The sequence below is a fragment of the Monodon monoceros genome, unplaced genomic scaffold (genome assembly GCF_005190385.1).
Source record: "Monodon monoceros isolate NGI ecotype Baffin Bay Population unplaced genomic scaffold, NGI_Narwhal_1 Super_Scaffold_18, whole genome shotgun sequence".
Taxonomy (NCBI): Eukaryota; Metazoa; Chordata; class Mammalia; order Artiodactyla; family Monodontidae; genus Monodon; species Monodon monoceros.
Window position 1 is genome coordinate 55,336,519 of NW_021703774.1, and position 11,172 is coordinate 55,347,690.

Below are 11,172 nucleotides of genomic sequence, written 5' to 3' on the forward strand. Positions count from 1 at the left end.
GACACGACTAGCTGGGATTTTCCAACTGGGTTTCAGCTGCTTCAGAGAAGTTGATAGAGGTGAGAGGGGAGGGGACACACCAAACATTCGGGCAACAGAGAATGTCCCACAAATCAGATTTGCGTAGTTAACTTTCTAGTGGCAGACGCATACGTGCTGGTGAGGCTCTTTGGGATAGAGATGCTCCCCTAGTTCAGGAGGAGTTAATTAAAACAGGCATGTAGTTTGCAATATTTCTAGCCCTCACTGAAAATCTCCGTGCACATAAACCAGAGCAGCTTGAGCAGCTGAGAAAAACTGGGCCAAAAACCACTCCACCAGCCTCTCTCCTTCCTCGTCCTTTACATTGGAATGGAAAGATAGAAAAATCATCATTTTTTTTTTTTAAAAGCAGAACACTCATGGTTTCTGTACAATTGCAGGTGCTTTCATTACATCTGAATAGGGTTACGATAAATCTACGCTCTTAAAAGTGAAGATCACAACTTGCTAATGAAATCACAAATTATCCAGAAGAAAACTGTGCACAGGCACACGCTGAGTGGCAGAATCTTTTGCCTCTAAAAGTTCAGTTTTTGCCTTTGTAATATTAAAGCCCAGCAGGGAGCCGGCAGGACACTGCTTGTGCTGTCTTGTCACGTTATGAGTTTCTGGTTTCAGATAAAAGGGGAGAAAGTGCCTTTAAGAAAGCAAAAAACTGGAGAAAAAATTAAACTTCCTTCTCGGAAACCTAAGGGTTGTTTTTCTGGAGATGATGGGTAATGGCATTTCGAGTTATTTTAGTTTTTAATAGAGAAAATGGAGGCAAGTCATGGAGGGAAAAGAGAGTATATAAATAAATAGAACAAGGTGAAGTTTCAACAAGAGCTTCCCTCAACTTTTTCTTTCTTTCTTTCTATCTTTGTCTCTCTTTCCTTTTCTCTCTTTCTTTTTTTGAAATCTTAAACCCTATTTCTGGCTTGCATTTGGTAGGATTCCTGCCCTGGCTTTTATTAAAAACAGACTTTACGTGGTCAGAATTCTCCATCTAAAGCTAAATTTTAATAGGCATAAGGATCCTAACAAAGTCTTTCTTGCTCTCTCTCAGGTGAAGCCCCCCTCGTCCCCCCAAGGATTTCCCTCCCAGTGCGCTGAACTGGCGCTGAAACTGGAAGGCTCAGCAAAAACCACCAATTTTCCTCTTTGAACCCTCATTTCTGTTTTACTTTTGAGACTCTTTGCAAGGTCAGATCAAGTTAAGTCTGGCTCTAACCTGAGAATACTCCAGAAATTTTGAATAACACGCTGTTCTCCTGTAAATTCCCCAAAGCAGGTGCCTGAAACCTGGCAGTTTCCCTTCTCCAGCAGAGGCTCCAGAGCCCGATTCCTGCTGCCTACCTTGTATGTGTGTGAGCTGGGAAATACCAAGGGCGGCTCCACCTGGCTTAACAAATCAATTTAGCATTCAACAGTTATCTCTGAAGGGTATTGGCAAGCCAGCTTATCTGAAACCCAGAGGTAAAGCAGCCAAGCGAGCAGGCAAAGACATGCACTTTCATTCTCGAAGACAGGCGCCACCAGGTTGCTCTAGTTCCTTCTTATAGCTAAACAGACAAAATAGCCCACTTTAAGGCTCCTGTATGGGACTCCCGTCTTCCCACGCTTAACACCCCCCCACCCCGCCCCGCCAATGGCCTCCACACCTTCTTGGCACAACTGCAGACCCTTTCCCAGTCAGTTTTAAGTTTCCTAAAACAATAATTTAATCTTGTGTGTGGTGAGGCTCAATGCTGACCTTTATGCTTGTTTACATGGAAGGGACAGTCTTTTGAATACTGCAGTGCAGTGGTTCTCCAGGGGAGGGTCCTTGGAGCCTTCTCAACCCTAACCCTAACCTCTCCCCTCATCCCCCCACCCCACCCCTCCGCCTCTCTCCCAGCCCCCAGTGGCAATGTCTGGAGACATTCTTAGTGGTCACAACTGAGGGAGTGCAGCCGACATCCACTAGGTAGATGCCAGGATGCTGCTGAACATCCTAAAACGCATAGCACAATGTCCACAACAAAAACGTCAGTAGTGTTGAGGTGGAGAAACCCCGACATGGTTAGGAGACTGCTTGGGATTAAAGCCCAGCTCGATTCAGGCCTGGCTGAGCAGCCTTGGGCAAGTTGCTTCACCTCTGTGCCTCGTCTGTAAAATAGATAATAACCTATCTCATGGGGTTGTTGTGAGCATTAAACAAAAATGTACCTGCAAAGCTCTTAGGACAGTGCCTAGCATACATTGAGAGCTCAATAAATACTACCTGTTGTTACTGTTATTACCAGAAATTCAGCTCAGTTCCAAATAAATTATAAGCCAAACCTATTGAGGTTAGAAAAAAAAAAATACATAGGTTTGAGAGTACATATATCCTCTTTGATGGGGACCAAAATCATGATGGCAATAACAACCACAGTGCTTTACAGTTTGTGAGACTCTTTCAAATACCTTGTCTCATATGATTTGGGCCACATCCTTGTTATATCTTTATTTCATAGATGAGGAACTCCTGGCTCAGTTAAATGAGTGGCCCAAGGCCTGTGGCAAACCAGGTCTTCTGATTGCACATCTCCTTCTATTCCCCCTACACTTCCCTTTGTTTAGTGGGTTAAGATGCCCCTTCTTCTCTTCATTATACCCAACAGCCTGAAGATCAAAATAAATGTAAGTACTGAAATCAGAGGGTGAGGTGACTCAGGCTTCATGGGTGGGCAGAACTCACTTCTCTTTTTATGGTACCTGCATAGTAAGGTTTTTCTTCATGGAGTATACAAATATTTTAACCCTCTGAATTGAACTTCTAAAAAACTAACTTTCTGTATGGGCTATTTTCTTTCATTTTTAAATTTCTGATGTTGAGGGAAAAAACCCTAATTCCCTCTATTTTCAAAATCTCTAATTAGTATATTGACCATAAATGTATGAAGGTTAGAATATAGCTTCAACTATATGTATACATATTTCAAGTTCTACTTATTTATTAGCTATTCTGTTTCACAGTTAAGCCTGACAATCTGCTTACAAATGCCAAATGTATTATTCAAATGTACAATGTTCTATCTTATATGTGATCAATGACTGCACACAGCAATTATATGTCTGTATTAAAATTTCTATGCATAGCTTTTTAAAAAACAATCACAGATTAACCAGCCAGATTTTTACTCAGCCTACATTAAAGTTAATAATATTGGGTTTAAGGGTCAAAGTTCAGAGGGCAGATGGATAATATTCCTTGAAGTCAGTGGTTTTCTAGAATTCCTCTGGTAATAGAGAAGGCCAGGCCTTAGCTGGTGATGCTCTTGTGACCTAGGGAGCACACAGCTTGCAGCAACCCAGCCACGACTCTTTCATTTCAAAGGTCTCCGTCAAATTCTACAACCAGCTGCCAAATCGTCATTCATCTGGACCCAGGTTTCTTTGGTCCCATTTAGTTTGTGCCAGTTGAGAAAGGAGAGGTTTAGGCCATATACTGGTTTCTAAATGGTGTCACAGGCTCAGCAATCTTCCCATGATCCCCCTCCCGGAGGGAAAGCTGAAAACGTGTATCACAGTATCTTTACCATTTTCTTTTCCAAATCAATTTTGTCTGTCAGGCTATGAGAAGAGAACCGATGAGCATGGCCCTGCTTTCGGCCTCGCGCAGAACACTCACCTTGGGACGCTCGGAGGGGCCCTGGTGGGCCGAGACGGAACCTGTGGAGGCGCCCCGAACGAGTCGCCGCTGTTGGGGAAAGGAGGCAAAGGGCCAGGCCGGAAGGGCACTGGAGGCGCTGCCGAGTGGGGTCCCGGGGAGGGGATGGCGGGTGCGGGCCCGCGGCCGGACGTGGGCCGCGGTAGGGGCGCGCTCAGCGTTGGTCTCCGCTGGGTGGTGGGGCTTGGAGGCGGGGACCTGGGGGCAGAGACCGACAGCAGTTTGCCCATCCTCCTCTCCGTTGGAATTCATCCTTAAAAAATATTTTATAACTGACTGCTTTTTAAAAAGTATTTTCTGACTAACTCAGACACGTGTTAGGGATGTTAAACGGTAATAGAAGGGTAAATAGTGAAAAGAAAGTTTCCCTCCTCTCCCCCCTTGCTCTGTGGAGACAACCAACATCTTTTCCCGGGTATCCTTTTTAACTATATTCTACAATATCTTCTCTCTCTCTCTCTCTCTCTCTCTCTCTCTCTCTCTCTCTCTCTCTCTCTATATATATATATATATATATATATATACACATTGCTTTTTTGTACACAATGTTCTACAACTTAACTTTTTTTTTTTTAAGCTTCACATTAACTAGCCTGTTTTCATTCCACTACTTAAAGAACTTACTCTTTTTAATGGCTGTATAACGTTCCAATGTAAGGATATATTGTGCTTGATTTTTTTTTAAGTGTAAAGTTTTTTTTTAATTATGTGTAACACAGTTATTTAAGTCAATAAATTTTTAAGGAATTTCACATGTTCTGATTCTTTCCACTGCCAATCACCTTAGTTCCCCCAAACTCATAATCTTCAAGATAAAATAGCCCTTTCAAAAAGAAGTTATCATGTAAGTCAGCCCACAATTCTTTTAGTTAGGCTTCTTTTATCTCCAGTGAAATATGGACACACTTCAAAATTCCCCACCTGTAATCTTTAGGATCCAATTTCCTCAAGCGATTTACTTTAGGACCATGTTTAGGGTCAGGAGATGGATCTGCCCGGTTCTGAATTTGACACACTCTAAAAATGTACTAGGTTCAAATCATATTCACTCCTAAGCCATCACACCCTAGAACAGTACAGATCATTGGGATATGCCAATACCTAAGATGAAAAGTTTGTTAGGTTTTTCATAGTTTACTTGGCAGCTCTGTCTTGTAGTTCTTTCCCACAGATCTAACAAGTAGTTCTATAAGTAAAGGAAACCACACAGTTAATCTATGAGGCGTTTCCAACGATTTTGTGCTTGATTTTGAAAGCGGTTGGGATCATCTGACCTTCTCTCTCGCTCCTGGACTTAAATATCTTGTTTCCTCTTTTTTCTTTAGGTTCATACTGGTTTAGGGAAGCACATTCAGAAAATGACACTGGACAAGCCGGGAGGCCTCCAGTGATGTGCAGCCATCTTCCTACCTGCGGGAATGCTGGATCCAGGAGTCGTCCACTGGCGGCGGTGCGGGCGTGAACGTCGTGGCTGTGTTGATGTCACCGATGACCACGAGGGCTTCTTTAAGGGCCTGGTACATTCGAAGCATCTCATCCCGGCGCTGAGCCTGTTCTGCAGATTCCTCCATCAGAGTATTTTGGTCCTCTGAAGAATATAACTGTGCTAGGAGCTCAGAATTTATGAAATCTTTAACCTGCCAGGTCACCACAGAAAAGTAAAAAATGGGAATGAATGAGTGACTGAATGATAAACTGGTTCATAGCCTGTGGACAAAGGCCACAAAAGTCCACTCTGGGAAAAGGGATGCATTGTGCATCTATTTACGCTTATTTTCTTCATTATCCTCCCAATGCCAATAATAGTTTTCCTCTCAGTTTTATGGCTGTTGACAGTAAAGAAAAACATAGATTAGTTGAAAAGAGGGCCAAACCTCACCATTGCCAGAACAGGGCCTGTTGGCTGTACAAGCATTTCTGCAATGTTATCTGAGGCTGCTTGGCTTATATATAGACAAGGGAAGGTACCAGGAGGTAAGCAGTGGTATTTTCAACAGGAAACAATGACACACACAAACCTATGTAATAACACAAGTTATTCCTTCCTTGGTATTCCCAGCCCTTTACCTAGCTTTTACCAAAATCACTGGAATACTATTAAGACCCCAGGTTTCAGTGTTGTTTCAAAAGTGGAATTAGCACCAATAAGTATTTATAAAATACAGAATCGTATATAATTATGCAAGTTGATTTACCAAAAAAAAGTGATATATTCTCTGCTTTCTAGAGCTTAACAGTGATGAGGACTGACATAAGGTTCCATAGTTAACAGATATATGAAAACAAACTAAAATAAGAAAAATTCGTATGAGTCTTAGGGGAGGGGCATTTTGTGGCAGGATGAGAATGGAGAGGATGCATATATTGTGTAGCCCTGAGGGAGAGAGAACCAATCATTATATTCCATCAAGTCTAAGACACCACTGATTTTAAGACACACCAGTCTTTTATGTGCCACTAAGAAAGAAAAAACACCATCAACTAAACTACAACAGAATGCCAAGATGTCATTGAGTGTAACATGCATCTTCATGTTAGAAATGTTAAATGTGAAAAAAGTGAATGTGAGAATCAATGAAATCCAATGTGCCTTTACAAGTTATCTGATTTAAATTCTCACTGCATACTTATGAAATGTATATTATTATCCAAATTTTACAGATGAAGGAACTGAATGGACTTCAGAGAGTTTAAGTAACTTGCCCAAAGTCACACAACATTAAGTTGAACCCCAGATTTTCTGACTTGAAGTCCAGTGCTCTTTCCATTAACCCCCTTGCCTCACTTTGAGTGCTTAGAAAAGATAATTTATGTTTAAGCATCATTATTTTAGTGTGGTGCACATGTATGACAATTAACTTAAGCCTAGAAAAATAAAGCAACTTGGATTTTTCAGTTTCTCTGTTAAATGAGAAAGCTAGTGCTTATCTAGAGTCACTGGCTCTAAGAAAGGCCAAAGTCCAGTATATTTAATTGTTACTAATTCAAGCAGACAACAGAACACCTGTCAGATGCTCAAAATTCCTGGGTTGTAGTTACATTTGTAACTCAGAGATGACAAGACTCTAAAACACATAGCTTCACTATTTTTTAAAGGTATCAAACCATGTAGATAATTCTACTAATCCGAAAATTCAGCTAAATCACAGCTTTGTTGTGGTGAAATAAAAAGTGTTCTCTGCACATATTCTGTAAACCGGGAGTGATTTAAATGTGGAAGCAATCTAATACGCAAGATGTATTTGGGCAACTGTCTGGTGGAAGGGAAGGTTTATGTGTGATAGCTGTGGAAGGTAAATTTGGCCAGATAACCCTGGGCCAGGTGTCAAGGCCTTGAATGTCAAGGAAAAGTGCTTGAACTTTATCCACTTGGCAATGGGAAGCCATGGAAGGCTTTTAAAACAAGTAAGTGAAATAATAAAAGAGAGTTTTAGGAAAATCAATCTGGCTGTGATTGGAAAATAATTTGCAAGTGTGGTAGTAGAGATAAATCTGTCGGAAGGCCATTGCAGATCATTTATGAGATGATAAGGGTTTAATTTAGTAAGTGGCAGAGAAAATATGGGCAGATATAAATGACATTATAAAGGAAAAACCAACAGGACTTGGTGCTGTTTGGATGTGAAGGGCAACAAAGAAAGGAACAAAGACACCTCAAGCATTGAGGTTTGGGTGAGGGGAAGTCAAAGAAAGTCAGATTTAGAGAAGATAGTAAATTTGGCTTAAGAAATATTTCATTCCCCTCCTTGAAGATTTATTTACTGCCAGACACACCTGCAGGTACCCAAGGAGTCATGCACGCTTGCACAAATCTTCCACTGTGAGGTGTGTGTATCCACTTGGAGAGATGATGCAACTCCAAACTCAAAACCAGACAAATTTCCTGGCATTGACCATCAGTTGGGTTAAGCTCTTTTGAAGCTTTACATCTTCCTGGAGTATCACTTAGAATCTATTAAACACAATTTAAAAGAAGATTCTTCCAAGAATAGATTTAAAGCAGATCTGAATTAAGAAGCAACTGTCAAACAAACCACAAAATAAAATAGTAAGAGCCTGCTTCAGCATTTTGATCAAAGATCTGCCTTGAATCAACTCTTCCACATCAAAATGTTACACACTAAAACTGTAACATAGATGGATAGTTGGATAGTTGCCTACTATCCAATAGGTTTGGCAATGTTCTGAAATAATATGAATAATTTTAGCATGAGAGAAAATGGCAATATAGCACAGTGGTTAAGGGCATATTCTTTGGAATCAGACAGCTCTGAATTTGAGTCCTAGCTCTAACACTTATTGTTCTTGGACAAGTAATTTAATCTCTTTGAGTTTCAGATTCCTGATCTGTAAAATGAGGTTAAAGGTAGGAGCTGCCTCAAGAGCTGGTGGAAGGAAAAAAAAAAAAAAGAGTTGGTACAAGGATTCAGCGAAAGAGTGAATATAAATTGCCTAGCATGATGCCCAGCATTTAGTCAGTGCTCCACCAACAAAAGCTGTTCTTTTTACAGTATATAGTCTAACTTGGCGTTAGGTATGAAGGGGTAGGAAGTTAGTGCAACAGTGCTGGCATCAAGTGACATAGTTCAACATAAAGCATAAGCTAACATTTTATTTTGCACTTAAGAAAACTTCTAGAAAGACTCTTCTCCTCCTGCTAGCCTCACTTTCTAATGCTACAACTGGAACAAAGGTGGGGGACTTCGGGGAGTTTCCAGACACTTCAGGGACTTTCTGAGCAGTTTGTATGTCAATGGTACAAATATTTAAACCAAGGATTCTGCACAATTGGAGGGCAAGTGGGTCTCTTTTACATGATAGCATTTAGAAAATACCTCACAGAACGTGACATAAACTAATTATACTTGGATGCGAGATTTGAAATAATATTTATGCCTTTAATTATAACACCTTATAACCTATACATCTTTGTGTGGTTCACCAAAAAATTCTCACACACAAAACCTCATTCCAGTTCAAACTCTACAGGCTAGATAAACAGGCATTACTGCACCATGTCGTTCTGCTCAGTGTAAAGGAATGTGAGGTCATTAAAAACGTTCCACATGTTTTCCTCTCTTTCTTACTTTAACCCTTCTCTAGCAACCTGCAGTATTTTTGGATCTGTAACTTTCTTTGTCTTTATTACTACAACCATTTTAAAGCCTTCACAAATAGGAGAGGCATTTATAGAGTTTTCATACAATTCAGTTTACTAAGGAGACCATTTCCTTAAAATCTGTTTTGAGACAGGAGGAACTACAGAATGGGACAGTGATAACTCTCATTCACGTGAATACACACATAAAAACTTAATTGAGATGTTTAATTTTGCTTAGTTTTAGAGAGGGACTTGGGTAGAATTTTGTGATTCTTTGAGATCTCACAATTCTCTCATTTCCGCTTAAGGCTGCTTTACATTTCTGAGGGATTTCATTTTGCTAAAGACCAACGAAGTTTTCCTTCTTTAAAAAAAAAAAAGTAACATCCTTTGACTCACAAAGGTCGAGAAAAGAAGATAGATGCACAAAAAAGTACGTACTGTATGATTCCAAAGTTCAAGAACAGTTAGAACTCATCTACAGTGTAAGAAAGCAGGAGTGTTCCCCTTGGTGGGGAGTGATAGGGGAGGGGGAGAAAGAGTGGGGCTTCTGGGTCCTAGTCAGGATCTGTTTCTTGAGCAGGATGCAGAATTCTTGACCCGTGGAAACAAATCAGTGCTCTGGCATTTAAGATGTACTTTTCCCTCAAATAATGAACATTTAAAATAACACTCTACTTCACACACATTAAAGTTACAGTAAGTTTTGAAACTAGGGCACATGTTACTAATTTTCCACCAAAGTATCAATGGCCAAGGAGAGTGAACCTGGACCTCCAGGGGTCCAGGGGCACAGGCTCCAAGTGTGAAATGCCTCTAGGTTTCATGTTTGGTTCTTAAAATGTTTCATAAAAAAACTTTACATTCTATTTTGTATTAGCTGGGTTTGTTTGAATATGAGGAACAATGTTTTAAATTACTTACTAGTTAAGATACAAAACATTGTTTCTCATATTCAAACAAACCCTAATTAAATCTTCAAGTAAAATGAACCCTCTGGGCGAGTCACTTAAACCTCTTGGGGCCTCAATTTCTTCATTTGGAAACTGCACAAAATCATGAGTACCCAGCAGGTGGCTATTCTGTTCAAACACAGAATTGTGTGCCCCTTAGCCAGTAATACTTTTCGAATAAAACTGGATCCACTTTCTTGATTCTCTGATGGAGAACTTCTGGTGGTGTGAGCTACAGAGAAGAGGCCACCAAAATATGCTTGCTGTGGGGCATTATATGTGTGTTTTCTTTAATGTACCGAACAAAACTCTGTTTCTTTGCCTGTAGCCTGTCTAGAACAACCGCCTGTCGTAAACTTGCTATTTCTTTGCGCTGCTGTTACCTGGTACGTTTAAGCAATGAAACAGCTGCTGCATTTCAATAGACAAAGGCTTACAGTATGTCCGAGGGGAGGCATTTATTGCTGGCTTTAAATTTCTTAAACAATTCCATATGGAGACTTGAGTGGCAGAACGCTTAATGTAAACTTTCAAAGGAAACTGCCCACCAAATTCTGAACTTTATGAAAGTTGGCTGAAACATATTCTTTTTCAGAAGGCAGAGTAGTCACTCCCATTTCAAAGAAGAAGGGCCACAGCACCATTTTCAATAGGGTTAAGTGGATGGAATTCAGAATAAGGAGTCAAAGTATGTGTTTTCTTGTTGTGATTCTATGACTAATTCTCTCACTTGAAGATCTCTTCACTTTAAATAAAAAAAAAGTCAACACATATGCATGACACAGTGTTGGGTGTTCACTGTGTTTCTGTTCCTGTACTCAACAGGAATGAACAAATTCTTCTGGAATGAACAAAAAGGGCTCAGACGTTCTGTACAATAAAATGCCATGAGAATATGAGTACATTTTAAAAAAGGGATTTGTATTTTTACATATACATAATTACATATATAGATTTAATATATATATTTTATATATATAACTATATACTCTTACATGTATAGTAAAAAAGTGGATAAAATAATACCCAAAGAAAAGCAGTCATCCTAGATGTGTAAAAGTATTTTCTGGTAGATATGAAAAGTTAAATTCAAACAAAGATAACCATAACTTCATAAGAATCCAGCATTACATAATGTTTTTGCTTTCTCCTTATTCCTATTAATCTCTACTTCAAGGTTTGACCTTGGAGATCAGATCTTAATTGAAGTCTTCTTTCTCATGACTCTTATGTGAGGTCTCCCTGGAGACAATTAGCAGACCTTTACTTCCACAGATAATACCCTGTAGGTGGGGCTTTCGCCATTTCATGAAACAAGTGAGCACACCAGTGAGGAGTGAGGGCAATTACCCTCACGTGTGTGTGTGTGTGTGTGTGTGTGTGTGTGTGTGTGTGTGTGTGTG

The 11,172-nt window shown here is 40.0% G+C and overlaps 1 protein-coding gene and 1 non-coding gene across 10 annotated transcripts in view; both read right to left on the reverse strand.

The window, feature by feature from the left end:
• The window catches only part of DNM3 (dynamin 3), a 569,209-nt gene that overhangs the window by 26,102 nt on the left and 531,935 nt on the right, over positions 1-11,172 (reverse strand). For all 9 annotated transcript variants that reach the window (XM_029227250.1, XM_029227252.1, XM_029227251.1 and 6 more), the window contains 2 exons: positions 5,126-5,352; positions 3,677-3,913 (listed from right to left, as the gene is read on the reverse strand). In XM_029227250.1, the coding sequence (XP_029083083.1) occupies positions 3,677-3,913; positions 5,126-5,352 (464 nt within the window). The remainder of the gene's footprint in view (positions 1-3,676; positions 3,914-5,125; positions 5,353-11,172) is intronic.
• LOC114900156 lies at positions 4,861-4,995 on the reverse strand. The gene has a single exon (XR_003794773.1). It is a non-coding gene; the product is annotated as a small nucleolar RNA SNORA18 (small nucleolar RNA).